This window comes from Zootoca vivipara, chromosome 4 (assembly GCF_963506605.1).
Source record: "Zootoca vivipara chromosome 4, rZooViv1.1, whole genome shotgun sequence".
NCBI lineage: Eukaryota > Metazoa > Chordata > Lepidosauria > Squamata > Lacertidae > Zootoca > Zootoca vivipara.
The window spans coordinates 89,264,574-89,285,896 of NC_083279.1; the positions used below are offsets into that span (position 1 = coordinate 89,264,574).

At 47.6% G+C, this 21,323-nt stretch overlaps 1 protein-coding gene across 2 annotated transcripts in view; it reads left to right on the forward strand.

Moving 5' to 3' along the window:
* The window catches only part of NOX4 (NADPH oxidase 4), an 88,403-nt gene extending 68,025 nt beyond the window's left edge, over window positions 1-20,378 (forward strand). For both annotated transcript variants that reach the window (XM_035116490.2, XM_060273886.1), the window contains exons 14-18: window positions 7,731-7,850; window positions 9,448-9,556; window positions 10,649-10,717; window positions 12,209-12,309; window positions 18,971-20,378. In XM_035116490.2, the coding sequence (XP_034972381.2) occupies window positions 7,731-7,850; window positions 9,448-9,556; window positions 10,649-10,717; window positions 12,209-12,309; window positions 18,971-19,091 (520 nt within the window). In that variant the 3' untranslated portion in view covers window positions 19,092-20,378. The remainder of the gene's footprint in view (window positions 1-7,730; window positions 7,851-9,447; window positions 9,557-10,648; window positions 10,718-12,208; window positions 12,310-18,970) is intronic.
* The last annotated feature ends 945 nt before the right edge of the window (window positions 20,379-21,323 follow it).

A 21,323-nucleotide genomic window follows, 5' to 3' on the forward strand; every position in this document is an offset into this window, starting at 1 on the left:
TGCAATGTATGCAAATATTCTTTATAGGTGAGGGAGTTTTCTGATGCCTTATCTAAGTTCAAGTTTACTTTAAGACACTTCAGTAACTGTAACACTAAAAATTGCATGTATGCATGGATTTGTCCATGCCAAAAAATGTACATTGGCAAATGTTCCAGACCCATAAAACTTAGCGAACACCGCTTAAGGATTCGTAATCAGATCATGGAGGCACCATTGGTTGAACATTACACCCAACACAAACACAGAGAGAATGATTTTTTTTTTGTTCTTCGTAATATGGAAACTATCTCCAGCCCGCTTTCACTGGAAGAACAACGACAGACTTCTCCTTCAACAACTTTCTTAAAACTTTCTAAAAATTAATCTACTACCTGGCCAGGGCTCTTGGAACTTTTTCATTTGATTTCCTCTACTCTCCAAGGACTCCAATTTATTTAGTATTTGGAATCTCAACTAAAGCATCCATGACAGATGGCCATCCAACATCTGCTTTAAAATCTCCAGGGAAAGGAGAGTCCACAACCTCTCGAGGGAGTCTGTTCCACTGTCGAACAGCTCTTGCTGTCAGAAAGTTCTTCCTGATGTTTAGTCGGAATCTCCTTACTTGTTTGGGGTCCTACCCTCCAGAGCAGGAGTAAACAAGCTTGCTCCATCTTCCATGTGACATCTCTTGGGATATTTGAAGGTGGCTATCATATCTATCTCCTCTTTACAGGCTAAACATCCATGGCTCCTTCAACCTTTCCTGTTAGGCTTGCTTTCCAGATCCGTGGTCACCTTGGTTGCCCTCCTCTGCACACGTTCCAGCTTGTCAACATCCTTCTTAAATTGTGGCACCCAAAATTGGACACTGTATGCCTGGCGTGGTCTGGCCAAAGCAGAACAGAGTGGGAGTATTACTTTCCTTGTACTTTTGTTGATGCAGCCTAGAATAGCATTACCTTTTTTTGCTGCTGCGTCATACTATTGACTCATGTTCAGATTGTGGTCTACTAAGACACTTAAAGGTAAAGGTAAAGGGACCCCTGACCATTAGGTCCAGTCGTGACCGACTCTGGGGTTGCACGCTCATCTCGCATTATTGGCCGAGGGAGCCGGCGTATAGCTTCCAGGTCATGTGGCCAGCATGACAAAGCCGCTTCTGGCAAACCAGAGCAGCACATGGAAACGACGTTTACCTTCCCGCTGTAGCGGTTCCTATTTATCTACTTGCATTTTGACGTGCTTTCGAACTGCTAGGTTGGCAGGAGCTGGGACCAAGCAACGGGAGCTCACCCCGTCACAGGGATTTGAACCGCCGACCTTCTGATCAGCAAGCCCTAGGCTCAGTGGTTTAACCACAGCGCCACCTGGGTTTTTAAAAAGCTCTAGCTCAGTCCTGTCAACACTGAATGGCAGTAACTCTCCAGGGTTTCAGTCAGGGGTCTCTCTCAGCCCTCCCTGGAGAAGCCAAGGGTTGAATGTGGGACATTTTGCTTGTCCTACCACTGAGTGACAGGGGGCCTTCTAGAGGAAAAGCAGTGAAAGATGCAAGCAAGGAAATATGCAATGTGTGTAATATGAATTTGCAGAGCCCTTTGTTACCCTCCTGCTTCTCCAGTTCACTCCAGAGCTCAAGCATTGATGGCATCTTCCAGCAACCTAGTTGTTTTGTCCCCAATCAAAAATCAGATGCGCTGCAGAATAGCTGGACAGCTAGCAGCTGGGGAATGTGGCTAGCAGCCACAGAACAGCAGTAGCAGCCAATGAAATTAGGTGCCAAAGCTATTGCAAGTGGTGTCTAACCAGCTAGCTGGAGCTGCTTTGTGCTGAGATCAAAAGGCGCAGAAGCTGTCAGGGTGAAAGGGTTGGGGTTTTGTTCTTCTTCTTTTTTGCATTGAGGGTGTGGGTATCAGTAGGGTGAGGGGTCAGGCTATAGGCCTGTTGGTAGCAATGCAGAATTGAGTGGGATTTCCTCCAATATTTTTATTTTGGGCTGCTACTTTAAAAAGAAAAGAAAATTGAAGTATAGCACAGAATACAACCTTCCTTCCTTCCTTCCTTCCTTCCTTCCTTCCTTCCTTCCTTCCTTCCTTCCTTCCTTCCTTCCTTCCTTCCTTCCTTCCTTCCCTCTCTTCTTCTCTCTCTTATTTCTTCCCCTCCCTCCCTCCCTCCCTCCCTCCCTCCCTCCCTCCCTCCCTCCCTTCCTTCTTCTCTTCTCTTCTCTTCTCTTCTCTTCTCTTCTCTTCTCTTCTCTTCTCTTCTCTTCTCTCTCTCTCCTTCCTTCTCTCTTCTTTCTCTTTCTCTTTCTTTTGTTCTTTCTTTCTTGGTGCCATCTAAGGACATCGCATTTACAGAGTACCTTGATCCAAAATATATGCACAAAGACCTCAGCTGAGTGATAGACCATCTGCTCTGCACACAGAAGGTCCCTAAATCAATGCCTGGTATCTCTATGTAGAGCTGGAAGAAATTATAGCGAGTCCCTGTCAGTCTGTGTAAACAGTACTCACCTTGATGCACCAATGACCTGAGCTTCCTATGTTTCTGCTCCATGAAGCTGAGGACTATTTTCTAATGTTATGGGGAAGAGTGGGGAGAGAGCTTCCATGGGCTCCTTTGCTTTTCCTCCTCTCTCATAACACTCGAACCTGTGGGCATCCAATGAAGCTAAGTGTCGGAGGATTCAGAACAAATCAAAGGAAGTCCTTCTTCATGCAATGAATAAACTATGCAACTTGTGCCCACAGGAGGCAACAATGGCCACCCACCTAGATGGCTTCAAAAGAAGATTAGGTAAATTCACGGAGGACAGAGGTAGCTACTAGACTGTGCTCTGGCACCATAGTTGGAGGCAGCAATGCTACTGAATTTCGGTTTCTGGAAGCCACAGTAGGGGAGAGCTCTGTTGCGCTCAAGTCCTGCTTGCATCTGGTTGGCCACTGTGTGAAAAGGATGCTGGACCAGATGGGTTGTTGAGCTGATCTCGCAGGCTCTCCTTATGTTCTCAGGTTCAGGCTCTGTCGTTGCTGGTGCACGCTCTTGCTGTAACCTCCAGAACCTGCGGTTAAAGTAGTCCTCACAATTTGTGATCTCCTACTCTGGAGGGTAGGACTCAAACCAATGGCTTCAAGTTACAGGAAAGGAGATTCTGATCAGGGGCGTCTTAGCCATAGAGGCTACTGGCGCAAAGCGCCACGGCAGCAAGTTCTGGAGGGCACTGGAGGGCGCCTCCGCCTTGCCGTGCCGCGCCCAGAGCCTCCTCCCTGCTGGAGGAGCCGCCTCAATTCCTGCTGGCAGCGCTGCCCTCGCCCGCCTCTTCTTGGACTGTGGGCGCTGTTGCGGGGAAGCTGGTCGCGAGCCTACCATCGGAGCGGCAGCAAAGGCTCCCTGAACGGCAGCACCGGGCAGCCACTTCTGCCGAGCAGGCAGAGATGGAGGCAGAGCACAGTTGGCAGCATCCCTGCCCGTCGGGCCACCCCCTCCAGCGGCCCGCCGTGCTTGGCCCTGCCCAGCGGAGCGCGAGGCTGCCGTCGGTCCTGCCCATGGCAGACAAGAAGCAGAAGGCGTGCCTTGCCGGCATGGGGGGGGAGCAAGGTGGGCTGCAGAGGGGCCCGAAGGAGAGGTGCTGCCCACCCAGAGGGAAATGTGGGGGTGGGGGGCGCCTGAGGGATCCCTGTACCATGGCGCCAGATAACCTTAAGACGCCCCTGGTTCTGATGAAACATCAGGAAGAAGGTTCTGACATTAAGAGATGTTTGACAGTGGAAAAGGTTGTGGACTCTCCTTCCTTTGAGGTTTTTAAGCAGACGTTGGATGGCCGCCTGTCATGGATGCCTTAGCTGGCTGAGATTCCTGCATTGCAGGGGGTTGGACTAGATGACCCTTGGGTTCCCTTCCAACTCTACAGTTTATGATTCTAGGCATGGCCTGTCGCCCATGCATTAGGGCCATCCAGGTGCTCAGTAACCATCACCACCTTCATCTGTCCTTCTAGCCAGGCATCTGTCCTTTCAAGCCCTTGAATAGGCCTTCGTGAAATGGCTAGTGGGCTTCAAGTTGTCAGGCCTGTCTTCGCTTGGCCTCTTGCGGACAGTGCTCTGTAACCCTGACCACTTAGCAGTTGCCTTTTCCAGCTCCTCTCCGTCTGCCTTTGACAGGGTGGCTTGAACTCTACACTAATTGTCGACCTGAGTCTTTTGCTCAGTGAAGAGATAAAAGAAACAGTCTACTCAGGCGAGGTCTTCTGCCTCCAGGCACACAGCGAGGCCCAGTTTGTAGAGCAATAGCAGCCGACCTGAAGCTTGGGTCACCAGCTACAATATCTCTCAAGTAAAGAAGGAGAAGGAAAAGTCTGCCTGGCTTTCTGTGGAGCTGGAGGAAGGAAGCATTCTTCACCCGTGCAGTAATCATTGCAAGCTGGCCTCTGGGCTGACCTTGGCTTGTTGGAAAATGAAATGTAGGGGGGGAAGCTTCCTTGGGCTAATGGAGCCTTGACCTTTGGGCTGTGAACCTCAGAAGCAGCGCTGGCGTTTGGCTAATGCCAAACATCTCCCAATTTATTTTGGAGGAAGGCGGTTGAATAGTGCAGAAAGTACTGGCAACAGAAGTAGGGAAGGGTCCAAAGTGGCCCATTTCACTTTAAACAGTCGTGGCTTCCTTCCAAAGAACTCTGGGAACTGTAGTTTTCTAAGAGTGCTGACAGCTCATAGCTGACCCCTATTCCCTACACAAATCTACAGCTTCCAGAGTTCCCTTTGAAGAGGGAGGGGAATAGAGATCTCCTCACAGCTCTGGGAACCCTTAAGAAACAACCGCTCCCAAGATGCTTTGGGGGGAGACATGGCTGTTTAAAGTAATATACTGCAATTATCGTGAATCATGACATGTGTTAGGGCTGAATGATATATCACCTGAAACCGGTTTGAAGCCCTTGTTGTGATATCAGTTTCATATTTTTTTTGACCTGGCATATATGGTGAATCATTATATGTGTGTATGTGCAAAAATCACAATCAGGAAAAACTATGAAGCCAGCCAATGCCTCAACATAGCTCCATTCTTATTTTAGACATTGTGATATATCGGTATACAGTGGAACCTCGGTTTACGAACACCTCGGTTTATGAATTTTCGGTTTACGAACGCCGCAGACCCATCTGGAATGGATTAATTCACTTTCCATTACTTTCAATGGGAACGTTCGTTTCAGTTTATGAACGCTTCAGTTTATGAACAGACTTCCAATTACACCCATGCTTCGGGTTAAGTACGCTTCAGGTTGAGTACTCCGTGGACCCGTCTGGAACGGATTAATCCACTTTCCATTACTTTCAATGGGAAAGTTCGCTTCAGTTTATGAACGCTTCAGTTTAAGTACTCCGTGGACCGTCTGGAACAGATTAATCCACTTTCCATTACTTTCAATGGGAAAGTTCGCTTCAGTTTATGAACGCTTCAGTTTATGAACAGACTTCCGGAACCAATTGTGTTCATAAACCGAGGTACAACTGTATCACAAAGTATAGCTGGTGATATATCACACAATGTTGAAAAACAGCCCTTTTCACCAACACCTAGAGGGCCACAGGCTCCTCAACCCTGCTATAAATGCAGTGGTGTTGCACATTTATTTATCTCTACAAGAAACAAACAAAAAGAGAGAAATCCCTAAATAGCTTTTTTCTTTTTAATCCTGATGACTGATTTCTGAAGGGAGCAAATCCTTATTTTCCTCTTGCAAATTTAAAAGCAAGCAGAACATCTTACAAACAGACCTGATTCTGTCCAAAAGAAATAAAAGGAGATTATGAACTCCTTGGGCAAAAAGGGTGCGTTTTTCACCCCGGATGAGGAAATTGCCGCCTTTGCCTCTGAGACTGCCTCCTCCAGAGAAAAGAAATCAACATCTAAAAAAAAAGCAGTAAAATATATCACCCATACATATGAAAATAAAGTCTGAAGCAAACTGATTCAAGTGGGTTTTATGCTTCGCTGTAAGTTAGACATTGTGCCGATAAATACCTTAAATTCGCTGAGATTTATAAAAGAAGGAAAGCCTACCAATGAGTAGAAAGCCCTGCGGGCTCTCCTTTGCCTTGAAAGAAGACGTTCAAAGGAAACAATTTGTACACTCGATTAGTTTGTAGTAAAGCTGGAGCCAGCAGGAATAGCGTGACAATCATGCTTTGGTGGAAGTGATGCAGGAAGCTACGAAACCTACTGGGTGTCAAAAAAATAACTACCCAATCCCCACCTTCATAGCAGACCTTTCCCATCCTGAAAGCATCACCCTTCACAATGTTGGAGATGGAGCGGAGATTTTCTGAGCTCACACCCAAGATTCCCATACACCCTCCATGTTATGTACCACTCTGGTGAGACAGTGGCCAGGCAAGTAGGGTATCAGCTGGTCTTAAAGGTTCCCAAAGCATGTGACAGAACAGAAGAGGTTCTGGTCTCACTGAGGCTGCATTCATGCTGTGCATTTAAAGAAATACCATGCCACTGTATAAACAGTCATGGCTTCCCCCCCCCAAAGAATTCTGGGAGGTCTGGTTTCTTAAGGGTGTTGAGAGCAATGTTGTTGTTGTTTAGTCGTTTAGTCGTGTCCGACTCTTCATGACCCCATGGACCAGAGCACGCCAGGCACTCCCGTCTTCCACTGCCTCCCGCAGTTTGGTCATACTCATGTTGGTAGGCTCGAGAACACTGTCCAACCATCTCGTCCTCTGTCGTCCCCTTCTCCTTGTGCCCTCCATCTTTCCCAACATCAGGGTCTTTTCCAGGGAGTCTTCTCTTCTCATGAGGTGGCCAAAGTATTGGAGCCTCAGCTTCACGATCTGTCCTTCCAGTGAGCACTCAGGGCTGATTTCCTTCAGAATGGATAGGTTTGATCTTCTTGCAGTCCATGGGACTCTCAAGAGTCTCCTCCAGTACCATAATTCAAAAGCATCAATTCTTTGGCAATCAGCCTTCTTTATGGTCCAGCTCTGACTTCCATACATCACTAATGGGAAAACCAAAGCTTTAACTATACGGACCTTTGTTGGCAAGGTGATGTCTCTGCTTTTTAAGATGTTGTCTAGGTTTGTCATTGCTTTTCTCCCAAGAAACAGGCGTCTTTTAATTTCGTGACTGCTGTCACCATCTGCAGTGATCAAGGAGCCCAGGAAAGTAAAATCTCTCACTGCCTCCATTTCTTCCCCTTCTATTTGCCAGGAGGTGATGGGACCAGTGCCCATGATCTTAGTTTTTTTGATGTTGAGCTTCAGGCCATATTTTGCGCTCTCCTCTTTCACCCTCATTAAAAGGTTCTTTAATTCCTCCTCACTTTCTGCCATCAAGAGAGCAATGAGGAGCTTCCTATTCCCCTCCCAGAACTACAATTCCCAGACTTCCCTGGGGAGAGGGATTGATCGTCAAACCGGTCTGGACACAAGGTGTTAGAAAAGATTCCATTTAAGCCACACCATAATTGGAATGTGCCCCTTGTCGTTACTGTTTATTGTGTTCATTCATTGCTTTCCTCTCCCCCCAAAATGTCTCAAAGATGTAAAATATCAACCGGCTCTCCAGCCTTTTATAAAACCAGGTACACAGAATAAACATAGAAATCTCTAAAGGAGCTCATACAACCAAAGCAGGAATTAAATGGGGGAATATCCCTATGATATATTATGATATCTTTTGAACAGGATGGTGGTGGTGTTAATTTTCAAAACCCCGTTTTCCTCATTCTTCTGCAGGCTGTATGTGGACGGTCCCTTCGGAAGCCCTTTTGAGGAGTCCTTCCATTACGAGGTTAGCCTCTGTGTGGCTGGAGGCATCGGAGTGACTCCCTTTGCGTCGATCCTCAACACCCTGCTGTATGTAAGCCTCGTCGCACTAAAGCCTTCCTCTCTCCCACCTGCTGCAGGAGTTACTAGAATTTGCCTCCTAGATACACCCCCCTAGCAACAGGCAAGTCCAAGTCCCTAGAATTTCAAAACGATGAGTTAGGGCAGGCACCCCCAAACTGCGGCCCTCCAGATGTTTTGGCCTACAACTCCCATGATCCCTAGCTAGCAGGACCAATGGTCAGGGAAGATGGGAATTGTAGTCCCAAAACATCTGGAGGGCCGAAGTTTGGGGTGCCTGAGTTAGGGTTTTTAAAAAATAAAACAGAATGGGGCTTTTCAGGAGGGGCAGTGCAGAAGGAAATGGGTGCAAAGGAGCCAAAGGTGAGAGAGCTGAGTGCAGGGTGGGGACCAAAGGTGAACAAACAGTCATAGAAGGAATAATTCTATATAATAATGTGCAAGTGTCTCTGCGTCCAGATTCACTGTGTCCGCGCTACTGCGCATGTGCCCCACGGACACAGGGACTGTACGAAGAGACTGCACGCGCGTGCACTCCCCCTCCCTTTGCCTCCTCCAACCGCTGCTCCCGGCTGGACACCGCCTCACTGCAGGGCACGTCGGGGAAGCGAGGGTGGAGGCCGGCGGAGGTGAATGGGGGGAGGAAGGGCGCTTTTGAGGAACCTAGTCCGGCTCCCGCTGCCGCCGCAGCCCCGGAGCCCAATGCCGCCAGGGCGGGGAAGGAGCCTCTCCTCCCCGGCGTAGGTCCCGGGGTTCGGAGAAGCGCTGCGCAAGCACTTCTCTGAACTCCGGGATGTCTCCTTCCTGTCGGCGGCTGGGGGAGAGGAAGGAGGAGAAGGGCTGCTTTCTCCTCCTTCCTTCCTGTCCCCCTGCCGCCGACAGCAAGGACAGGTCCTGGGGTTTGGAGAAGCGCTGTGCAAGCGCTTCTCTGAACCCCGGGATATCACCTTCCTGTCGGCGGCTGGGGGAGAGGAAGGAAGGAGGAGAAAGCAGCCCTTTCTCCTCCTTCGTTCCTGTCCCCCTGCCGCCGACAGCAAGGACAGGTCCCAGGGTTCGGAGAAGCGCTGTGCAAGCGCTTCTCCGAACCCTGAGATGTCTCCTTCCTGTCGGCGGCTGGGGGAGAGGAAGGAAGGAGGAGAAAGGGCTGCTTTCTCCTCCTTCCTTCCTGTCCCCCTGCCGCTGACAGCAAGGACAAGCACTGCTCCCAACAGAATATTAAGGGAAGAAAGAAGGAGAATATGGGATGGTAATGCACAACTGCTGTTGCATCTGCTTTGGTCCTGCCACTTTCAAGACCTCAACTGCCTTGTGGTTTCCGGTCTGCCCTTCCTTGGCAGCGAACCTCATCATCAGTGGCGGCTTCCCCTAACATTTCAATAGATAGCCTCTGTCTCCTGCATGCACAGGTGAGTCATACAACCCCACACCGTAGGAATGCAAGTCCCATTTGAGATGCAGAGCGGTCCATATTAGTTCTGTGCATCCTCCGGTTGAACTGCAGCAACTGAAACCGTGTGCCATAAACATGATGCCTCTCAAAGCTTGTACACCTTTCTGAAATGGCAATTTCTTCCTTCCTCCCTGAAACATGGCCTTTGCATAAAAGTGACGGCTGGGAACGCTACAAGCTCAGAAGGCTCTACTTCATATGGGTGTGCAGGGACATTGCGTCATTCCACTGGTTTGCTGATCTGCTCTGCAGGCTGCATAACAAGGTAAGAGGAATAAAAATATTTCCCTGGGCTTGGTTTTGAAGGAAACCTCAATCCTGTCTTTGAAAGCACGCTTGTTCTTGAGATAGCCTGTTGAGTGTTGGGTATTGAATTTAAGTGAGACTTGGCAATTAAGCATGTATTTTAAAAAAGCCATGCAGACATTGGTGGTTTGCAGTATGTGGGCGTGATTTTGTGTGTACACAGCAACATGCATTACATGCTTAGTTCCTGTGTGCACATACACTCATCCACAGGGTGTGTGTTCATGCATGTGTGTATGCACACATAGGTATGGCGGGTGGCACTGTGGTGTAAACCACTGAGCCTTGGCCTTGCCGGTTGGAAGGTCAGCGGTTCAAATCCCCGCGACGGGGTGAGCTCCCGTTGTTCGGTCCCAGCTGCTGCCAACCTAGCAGTTCAGAAGCATGCCAAAAAGTGCAAGTAGATAAAATAGGTACCACTCTGGCGGGAAGGTAAACGATGTTTCTGTGTGCTGCTCTGGTTTCAGTGTTCCGTTGTGCCAGAAGCATATTAGTCATGCTGGCTACATGATCTGGAAAAACTGTCTGCGTACAAACGTCAGCTCCCTCGGCCAGTAAAATGAGATAAGTGAAGCAAGCCCAGAGTCGTTCACGACTGGACTTAACTGTCAGGAGTTCTTTACCTTTACCTTTATGCACACAAACACACTTGGACCAAAAATACAGTGGTACCTTGGTTTTCGAACATAATCCATTCTGGAAGGCCATTCACCTTCTGAGGTGCATTCGAAAATGGAAGCATTGTTTGGCTTCCGAGACGTTCAAAAACCGAGGTACCACTCTACTGTCATTATCCTTATCAACATATTCATCATTATCATTTATGAGATTTCAACGAATCTTTGAATTTAAACTTAATGTCCAAGGGCGTTTTGGCCCAGCTTAGCTGCACACCACCCAACATGTGGCACAGAGAAATGATGGGTTAAATATTTGTCTCTGTTGGGGATTTGGCAAGAGAATCTTTGTTTCTGCTTAAGAGGAAATGTGCAAATTCACTTAATGTCTCCCCTCCGCACAGACACTTTACTCTTTTTTCTTACCGTTTCAGCTCTGGCAAGAAAATCGACCAGACTTTGTAAACATTCAACTGTACCTCAGTCGAACAGATGGGATGCAGGTATGCCCAGCTGCAGAGGGGCCTTGGGGAGACAACTGGAAACTAAGCTGGTCATAAAAGAGACTCTTGCCGCAGGGCTAGAGCACTGTGGCTCTGTTGCTACTGGGGAGATGAGAGTTCCCAACCCAACCCACCACACTTTGCTCTGTCGAAAAATGAATGGTCTGCTAATGGAAATCCTTCAACTGTTCCTCATACGGCTTGGTTTCCAGAAACTTGATCATCTTGATCGCCCTCCTCTGCACACCTTCCAGCTTGTCAATATCCTCCTTAAAAAAGCCAATGCAATTCTGGGCTGCATCAATAGGAGTATAGCATCTAGATCTAGGGAAGTAATAGTACCACTGTATTCTGCTCTGGTCAGACCTCACCTGGAGTACTGTGTCCAGTTCTGGGCACCACAGTTCAAGAAGGATACTGACGAACTGGAACGTGTCCAGAGGAGGGCAACCAAAATGGTCAAAGGCCTGGAAACGATGCCTTATGAGGAACGGCTTAGGGAGATGGGTATGTTTAGCCTGGAGAAGAGAAGGTTAAGGGGTGATATGATAGCCATGTTCAAATATATGGAATGATGTCATATGGAGGAGGGAGAAAGATTGTTTTCTGCTGCTCCAGAGAAGCGGACACGGAGCAATGGATTCAAACTACAAGAAAGAAGATTGCACCTAAACATTAGGAAGAACTTCCTGACAGTAAGAGCTGTTTGGCAGTGGAATTTGCTGCCAAGGAGCGTGGTGGAGTCTCATTCTTTGGAGGTCTTTAAGCAGAAGCTTGACAGGCATATGTCAAGAATGCTTTGATGGCGTTTCCTGCTTGGCAGGGGGTTGGACTGGATGGCCCTTGTGGTCTCTTCCAACTCTATGATTCTATGATTCCTTAAATTGTGGTGCCAAGAACTGGACACAATATTCCAGGTGTTGTCTGACCAAGGCAGAATAGAGTGGTACTTTTAATTCCCTTGATCTCGACACTAGACCTCTGTTGATGCAGCTTAGAAAAGCATTAGCTTTGTTTGCTGCTGCATCACACTGTGGGCTCACGTTAAGCCTGTGGTCCACTAAGACCCCTAGATCCTTTTCACATACAACTCCGGCAAGCCAGGTGTCCCCCATCTTAGAATTGTGCAACTGGTACTTCCTGCCAGAGTGTCGAACCTTACATTTGTCCCTATTGAAATCCATAAAAGTGTTAGACTCTTATTCCATTATGGGGCCAGAGGCTGTTTGTTAGAGGGTGGGTCCCAGGGCAGGTTTCCGCAGTCGGCCCTGCCAGGGCACAGGGGTGCTGGTCCCCTGCAGACTTCCCATAGCAATCCTTTTGCATGTACCAATGCATGCCTTCAAATCCGACCGCGCCAGTGCAGGTGTTAGCAATGGATCGAGCTGCCTAGCAGGCCATCCTTGTATGCTGACGCACAAAGTGGCCTGTGATTGATTTGCAGCACAAGTCATGTGAGGCGCACCAAAGGGGATGTCTTGTTTCTTGCAGAAAATAATTGGCGAGAAATACCAAGTGCTGAACCGCCGGCTTTTGATTGGTCGGCCTCGCTGGAAACTCCTGTTTAATGAAATCGCCAAGTGCAACCGACAGTAAGTGAGATTCCTAACCCGGCTCCCGCAGCATCTCGGAGAAAGGGAAATCGGGCGAGTTTAATAAACTGTATTTGCATGGAAATGACTTAATGCGCCCAAGCGCCTGGTGGTTTGGCGTTATCAAATATGTCGCATCTGAGAAATGGGGCCTTAACAAAAGAACTGTCAGTTTCCACAATCGGAACAGTTCGTCTTCTGGAAAACTACTGGGGCCGGTGGAAGCTTTATACGTTTTCATAACATGCATAGGGATTTTGTGTATCGCTCCATTCTTCCATATTGAAATGCCTTATCCGGCAATTATAGGTTGGTTCTGCGCTGCCAGATGGTTTGTCCCAAATTGTTTTAGGGTGCATTGCACTGGGAATTTCCCTTGCACGAGGCTCCCATAGATTTCAGTAGGGCTTGCACCGGAGGACCGCTAAGCGATCTGGCCATATTTTCCCTGGCAAACAGTGCTGTCCTCTATTTTAACAGCTCAGGACTGCAGTAACTCAAGGACTGCCTCTCCCCATATAAAAAGTTAAAGGACCCCTGGATGGTTAAGTCCAGTCAAAGGTGACCATGAGGTTGCGGCGCTCATCTCGCTTTCAGGCCGAGGGAGGCAGCGTTTGTCCACAGACAGATTTCTGGGTCATGTGGCCAGCATGACTAAACTGCTACTGGCGCACGGAGGACTGTGACGAGTGCCAGAGCAGTGCATGGAAACAAACGCCTTTTACCTTCCTGCCGCTGTGGTACCTATTTATCTACTTACACTGGCATGCTTTCAAACTGCTAGGTTGGCAGGAGCTGGGGCAGAGCAACAGGAGCTCGCTCCGTCGTGGGGATTTGAACCACCGACCTTCCGATCAGCGAGCCCAAGAGGCTCAGTGGTTTAGACCACAGTGCCACCCACATCCCTTCTCCCCATATAAACCACCCCAGACTCTGCATTCATAATCTGAGTCCCTTCTTTGTATGCCTCCTCTATGAGAGGTCTGGAGGGTGGCAACACAAGAACAGGCCTTCTCTGTGGTGGCTCCCTGTTTCTGGAATGCTCTCCCCAGGTGAAGATCGCCTGGCACCTTCCTCATATATTTTTAGGCACCAGGCAAAAACATTCCTCTTCAACCAGGCCTTTGGCTGATTAATATTCTACAGCCTTTTAAGTGTGTCTGTGTGAAGGGGGTATTGTTTTGCTGTTTATTTTATCATTATTTACTTGTTTTTATCTTGTACTTTATTCTGTGAAGTGCCCTGAGATCTTATGATGAAGGGCGGAATAATAATAATAATAATAATAATAATAATAATAATAATAATAATAATAATATACCAAAGAAAGAAAGAACATGTGCTATTTTTCTTTTCAAGGAATAATTTTGCCTTAATGAAAATTCTGAGAATTCTGAAGATAGCAGCTGCTTCTAAACTGAGTTTTTAATGTAGAAAAGCCACATTTTACATGGTGCTGTGGTCAAAATGCCCTCCCTCCCATCTTCTTACTGTCCAGCTTCCCTTCCTGCCCCCTAAAACTTAGAAAATCCAACTTGTTTTAATACAATGGAACAGCGGTGCAATTCTCCAAGGGCAAATGTTCCCTTGCACAGCTGTTCAGTAGGCTGTTTGTCCCTTTGTGACCTGCATAGCTTGTACTAGCACTTCCTCTACAGTCCATCTCTGCTCTCTAGGAATCAACTGCTTTAACACTTTCCTTTCCAAATAACACAATCCCTATATCCATTTCTTTCCCTCTCCTCCTTACCAGGTGGGCAGTAAGAATTGAGATTGTAGCAAGAGACGGGTGCCATATTGGAAAGCCTTGCACCCCACACCATGGTCTCAGTGGAAATCACCCACCTTCAACATTTAGGGCTGTAGAAAGAGGAGCTACCTACCTGTATGCAAGAGAGTAGCATCCTGTGGACTAGAGCTCCCACCTGACCTCACCGACGGCCATGCTGGCTGGGACCGATGGGCCTTTTTTTAGTCCAAAATTTCTGGAGGGCGCCATGCTGGCTGCCTCTGATGTTATTGGCACTCTAGAAGTCTGGAAGCAGAGTTGGTCTCCCAATTCCAGCTTAGAGCGGCAATGATAAAGGTAAAGGTAAAGGGACCCCTGACCATTAGGTCCAGTCGTGACCGACTCTGGAGTTGCGCGCTCATCTCGCATTATTGGCCGAGGGAGCCGGCATACAGCTTCCAGGTCATGTGACCAGCATGACAAAGCCGCTTCTGGCGAACCAGAGCAGCACATGGAAACGCTGTTTACCTTCCCGCTATAGCGGTTCCTATTTATCTACTTGCATTTTGACGTGCTTTCGAACTGCTAGGTTGGCAGGAGCTGGGACCAAGCAACGGGAGCTCACCCCGTCACAGGGATTCAAACCGCCGACCTTCTGATCAGCAAGCCCTAGGCTCAGTGGTTTAACCCACAGCGCCACCTGGATACAGGGCTGCTAAATTGTCTGCTCCTAGAAGCACACATAGACCCTTCATGGGAGTATAAGAAGGGCCCTGGGGGCCAGAACAAGGGCCAAACTCAAGACAGTGCCTTGTTTCAAACAATGGCAAAAAAAAAGATGGTTCTGGGAAGCCCACTGTTAATGCCTTTCTCTGCTGTTGACTCCCAGTTACTAGGGCTAAATTGCATCCTTCTTCTGAACCTGGAGTCTCTCTATAAATACCACGGCTAAAAGCTACTCGACCCCTTCCCATCTCGGTGGATTTGCCCAATCCCCTTTAAAAGCCATCTAAGCTATTGGCCACGATCCCATCTTGTGGCAAGGAGTTCCACGGGTCCATTATGTGGTGTTTTAAGAGGTAATTTGTTTTGCCTGCCCTGAATCCACCACCAATCCATTTCACCAGATGATTTTTATCTCCTCCGTGATGTACACCTCTTGCTGTCTCTTTCGCCGGCACAAAAATGTAACACTTTTAAGGATGTGGGGACCGCAGTTCAGCCACCTCTAGGAACCCAGCTAGCTCATTGTACAAGAGATCCATGTCCACAGCTACCCTAGGGATAAATTCTTGCCACATTGCATCACAAGGAACGAAGAATCTTGCGACTCCATCAGAGCCAGCAAATGAAATGTGGTACGAACTTTCACAGCCTATTCCTTCGGATGCCTTCATTATTTTAGCAGGACTTTGCACCTTCGTTCTTCACTTGAACAGTGCTGAGCAAAAGTGTGCCATCTACTGGCGACAAGCTAGCATGCACCTTTAACATTCAAGGTACCTCTGCAAACCGTGGGGTTCCCACAAGCCTGCAAAGACCTCTCTCTTGTGTGTCAGTAGCAACATTTGGGTTACCTAAGGAACAGCCCTTGCAGAATGAGTTGGCTTATTAGTATATTGGATGCTTTACATACAGACGGTCCCAGGTACAGTTTTGCTTTTCAAGATAATAGGAACATGGGCTGCTAGGGAGGAAAGGCCTTGGCTGATCATAGGGATGGATGGGTCTGTTAATTGCAATTGTACTCATTATTTCACTCTTAATTCAGTAATCTGCATTTCCTGCAGCAATTTGTGATATTTTTTTAAATTAAAAAATCCTGACGAGCATTCATCCCTTTTTTAGCACAGATTTTGCCTAACAAAAACATGTCCGTGCAACGTTTGGGCTAAAGTACACATTTCTGCAAGCAATATAATGCATTTTTGGGTGTTATTTTACTACTATCTTCCTTTTTATGCACACTTTCTCCTGACGCAGGTATTTTTGTGAACGTTGTCTGGTTGGAGAATTTGGTTGTGAAATTTGGGCAAGAGTGAATTTCAAAGGATAGCTGTCCTTCGGTTCATGTGTTGTTTCGGAAAGCACAAAACTGATACATTCTCCTTCAAATGTGGGCTGAATCAGCTTCCTCCCCCATCCCTGGCTGCTAATCAGGGGAGACAATTTTGGATTAGATGAACAAAGAGTCTGATTTAGTAGATAGCACCTAAGTTCATAAGCTTGAACTTCATTGGTACAATGTTGTCATAGGGCAGCTATCACGACAGGAAAAATCTCAAGGCAACAATTGCTGTAGGGCTATAGTTGAATGGTAGTGTCTGCTTTGTATGTCGAAGACATACCTGCCAAGTTCCAGCCTGAGAAATAAGGGACTGGACCGGAAGTAGCAGACCAGAAGTAGCGCTGCCGCCATTTTGGAACTGGGCGGAGCATGCTCAGAAGCGACTTTTGATGCTGCTCTGCCCTGTTCCAAAATGGCCACCGCACCAGAAGTCGTGCTGCAGCCATTTTGGAACTGGGCAAAGCAGCATCAAAAGTCGCTTCTGAGAATGCTCCGCCCAGTTCCAAAATGGCTGCCACGCCAGAATAAACCGGGGGGGGGGGAATTGGTTTTTTTCGGCTGGGAACAGCTGGAAAAACGGGGGTTTCCCGGGGAATACGGGAGACTTGGCAGCTATGGTCGAAGATCCTGCGTTTAATCCCTGCCATCTGTAGATTAGGCTGGTAGAGATCCCAGTCCTAAAGTGTGGAGAGCCACTGCCAGTCACTATGAAGCTAGGCCACATTCACATTTAAATCACTGTGGTACCACTTTAATCAGCCGCGACTTCCCTCAAAGCATTCTGGGAGCTATAGTTTGTTCAGGACGCAGAGAGTTGTTAGGAGAACCCTATTCCCTTCAGAGAGCTACAATTCTCAGAGTTCCCTGGGAAGAGGGGTTGATCAATAAACCCCTCTAGGGTCTCTCAGTTGGCTGAATAATGTTGATATAGAATAACTCAGAACGTTGGCAAAGAACAAGAGCTATATGGTGCCCAAACCTTTAAAAACAAAAGAAAAACCAACCACTTTTATTGAAGCATTCAGCAAAATATAACAACAGAAAGAAATGCAAACTGTGATTCAAAAACTAACTAATCAGTCTGCATCTTTGGGTAGAATTAATTTGCAAAAAAGGATGTTGGTGAGGCTTTTTTTAATTTTAGTCTTCTTTGAAAAATGACATTAATGCCTGGGAAGTGATTAGAACATCTGGCATCATACATATCTGGGCCGTCACATATGAAGTGGCCCTGGCAGTGTTGAAAGAATGGTTAATTGTGACTTTCTCACAGGAGATTATGGGCGGGAGACCCTTGGTGGGCCCTGTCAATCCGGGATCAGCTTCTTCGGGCACCAGACCAATTAAACTAATTACAGCCTCCCCTTGGGATGCTGGAAGCCTTGTGCCTTACGAAGATGGACAGATGCCAATGAATTTGTGCATCCTGCCATTGGCCCCGTAGAGGTCTGTCTGGGCAGGTTTGGTGAAGTGTGAAAGCCACCTGGCTTGTCTTAAAAACAAACCCTCTGAACTGAGATAAGAGATTTGGGGGCTGCGGGGAGGATAACTCGGTGAAAACCTTGATTCAGTATGCAGTACCTATGAGAAAGGCGGATTTCATGCTAGAGATTGTTAGGAACGAAGAAAATAAAGCTGTCCGTATCACTTGGAATAGTGAGCATTGTCCTCATCAAAAGAGATATGACAGGGAAGGGAAATGTGCAGAAAAGGGAATCAGGTTTTATATATATATATATATAATAAAAATAAGATACAGTCATACCTTGGATCTCAAATGCCTTGGCTCCCAAACAAACCGGTTCCCGAACAATCAAAACCTGGAAGTGAGTGTTCCGGTTTTCGAACATTCTTTTAGAAGCCGAACATCCAATGGGGCTTCCGCAGCTTCCAATTGGCTTCAGGAGAAGCTCCTGCCAGCGGCGGAGGCATCCCACCGCCATCCGTCCGGTGCTCAGGCGGCACCGGTGGCAAACCGCTATGTACAGCACATGTGCGGAGTCCCTACGTACAGTGCATGCGTGCAACACCAGACATGCGTTGTACATAGCGGTTTGCCGCCGGCGTCGCCCGAGAGCCGTATGGACGGTGGCGGGATCCTCTGCGAACGGCTGCAGCTGCGAACGGCGGATCCTCCACATGCGGCTGCGACGGTGCAATGGCTGCTCGCACCCCCGGGCCAGGGCGAAAGGGCAAGCTCCCCACAGGGTGCCTTCTTGTCACCCTCCCAGACATGGAACCCGGGGCACACCACCCCCACCTTGTGACACCACTGCTATCATGGCTGGGGGAAATAGCAGCAATCTCCAGCTCTTGCAAAGTTTCTTTTCACTCTTACTGTGCTTCCTTTGGAAACAGAAAGCTGTACACAGCTGCATAGAAGAATAATGGAAGTATGCAACAAACTTGTTCCATCAATCCAAGGATATACTTGTGCAAATGAATTCCCCCCTCCTCTTTCACCATGTGCCCCATGCCTTCTTAAAACTCTGCTCTGGAGGGCCGGTGGGGGAACCTAAAACAGATTTAGGGGCCACATAGGAGGAGGAGATGGGCAAGTTCCATTTTAATCATAACCATAATAATTTGTGCAAGTGGAAATCCTTGCTCTGATGGAATGAGTTACATTGCACTACATTGGATACAAGCCAATGAAATTTATTTTGTCAAGCAAAAAAACCACCTGTCAAAGTTGGCCAGTGGTGAGATAAGGATCTGGTCCTCATTGGGCCAAAATGGTTCCTGACCTCTGTTTTAAGGTCTTCTAGCTCGGGGAGGAGAGGGAATCTGGGCTCTGCTTCAGGCATACAAATGTATTGAGCGATCATGGATGAGTTGGGTGACCCTGTTTTCGATCTCCACAGGAAGACGGTTGGCGTTTTCTGTTGCGGACCCAGTGGAATCTCGAAAGCCCTCCACAAGCTGAGCAACAGCAGCAACCCCTATGGGACGAGGTTTGAATACAACAAAGAGTCCTTTAGCTGAAGGCTCCTGGGGCTTAATAGGGACTGTTTGGAAGACCTGAGTGCAATTGAAAAGACTTCGAAAACGAGCAGCGGCGTCAGCCTGACGTCGCGTACCAAAGAGTAGCCAAAGACTTTCGTATGTGCATTTGTATTTGTGTGTGTGTGTGTAATTTATAACTATTTAAAACTCTAGAAAGGCAAAGAAACAAAACGAAATACGCTCTAGCACGAAAGCCAGAATACCTTAGGAGTTGGCCGTTCATCTTTACAGAGGGCCTGAATTAGCTGAAGACGATTAGAGACGCATAGGGTGGCTTATATGGCTGGCTTTAAGATCAATCTGTGCATTATTTGAAGTTTCTCCACCTCAGGGCAGCAGATTGATCAGGCTGAGGGGGTGGGGGAAATGTATTGGAAGCAAAATGCTGCTCTGCGCTGGCAAATAAATAAAGCGATTTTGAAACGGAAAGGCTTTGAGCAAAATTGTTGCAGGATTAATACAGATGGGAAAGGTTCTGCAAGGTCCTATGGGGGAATCCCCCTCCTGCATATAGTTTGTAGGGAACAGATCAGACCTGCTATATATGCAGACACTCGCTCCAATACCGTGTTTACTCTGCGTTCCACGAGACTGAAGACCTCTTTACACATTATGCTTTTCCACGTCTACTGAGGTTTGAATGTCCACCTGTATCACATGAGATCCGCTGATAAGGATCAATATTAATGGCTGAAACGGCCAAGGCGGGCACCTCGAGGGGAAGGAAGACCCTAGCAAAGGGATTTCCAGTGGGTCCCTATGCGAGGGTTTTCGTACATAAGGCAAATTAAATCACAGTCGCAAAAATTGCAATCTAACAGTTAACTAACAGGAGCACGGTCCCCTCACCCAAATTCTGTCTCTTAAACTGGCCCTGGCAGGGTCTTCCCCAAGACCTCGTTTCCAATGTGCTGTTCCAAGAAAAGTAATTGCAAGCCCTTATAAACCACAGAAACACCATAAAGAGACAGAGGAATGACACACGTCATTTGAGGAATGACACACATCGTTTCAAATGCATACACAAAATAGCGTCACCCCCCATCCTGTTTCAAAGTGTTTGGGGCCTGCAGAAAGGAGAAAACAAGCACCACCCCAACTGTGATGAGGTTATGGTAAAGGTAAAAAAGGTCAAGGACCCCTGGACGGTTAAGTCCAGTGAAAGGCAACTAAGAGGTGTGGCGTTCATATCCCTTTCAGGCCGACAGAGCCGGCGTTTGTCCACAGACAGCTTTCCGGGTCATGTAGCCAACAGGACTAAACTGCTTCTGGTGCAACGGAACACTGTGACTGAAACCAGAGCGCACGGAAACACCGTTTACCTTCCCACCGCAGTGGTACCTATCTACATGCACTGGCGTGCTTTTGAACTGCTAGGTTGGCAGGAGATTGGACAGAGTAACGGGAGCTCACTCTGTCACGGGGATTCGAACCACTGACCTTCTGATCGGCAAGCCCAAGAGGCTCAGTGGTTTAGACCACAGCACCACCCGCATCCCCTCGATGAGGTCATATAAGCTGCTTTCCCATAACGGTCGCTTTCCCACTGAACATGTGCAGCATTATTAAAGTAAGCCAGTCGGGTGCAGTGGTTTGAATATCAGAGCAGGACCTGGGAGACCAGGGCGCAAATCCCCACTTGGCCATCCCCTGGGTGACCCTGGACCCGCTGATGATTCTCAAGCTAACTTGCCTCACAGTGTTGTTGTGGGGATTCAATGAGGAAGAGAAGAGCTATGTACCCCACTTGGAGCTCCTTGGAGATAAAAGTGGGGTTTAAGTTCAATAAATGAATGAATGCCGCAGTACACTACATGGGGCACCCAGGAAGGCTGAAGTGATGAGATGATATATAGGAGAGAATAAAGGATGCTGACAAACACCTATTGGCCATTTCAAAAGTAAGGTAAGCAAATAATAATAATAATAATAATAATAATAATAATAATAATAATAATAATGTGTTCCCACCTTATGAGAATTTCAGGGGGGGGAAATCTCTTTGATATATTTTTTGCATGCATTTTTAAACATATTGATAAATGCAAGCGTCGCTGCACGCAATGACATTCAATGCTTTGTAGATTCCGTCCATATTGGGGGAAATGTAATTACATTCCAGTGTTCCTGTTGTAAAAAAACAACTTTCCCACCTTTAGTTCTTAAATCTACACCTTTTGCCTGGTGATTTGTATTATTCCTGCTGGGGAG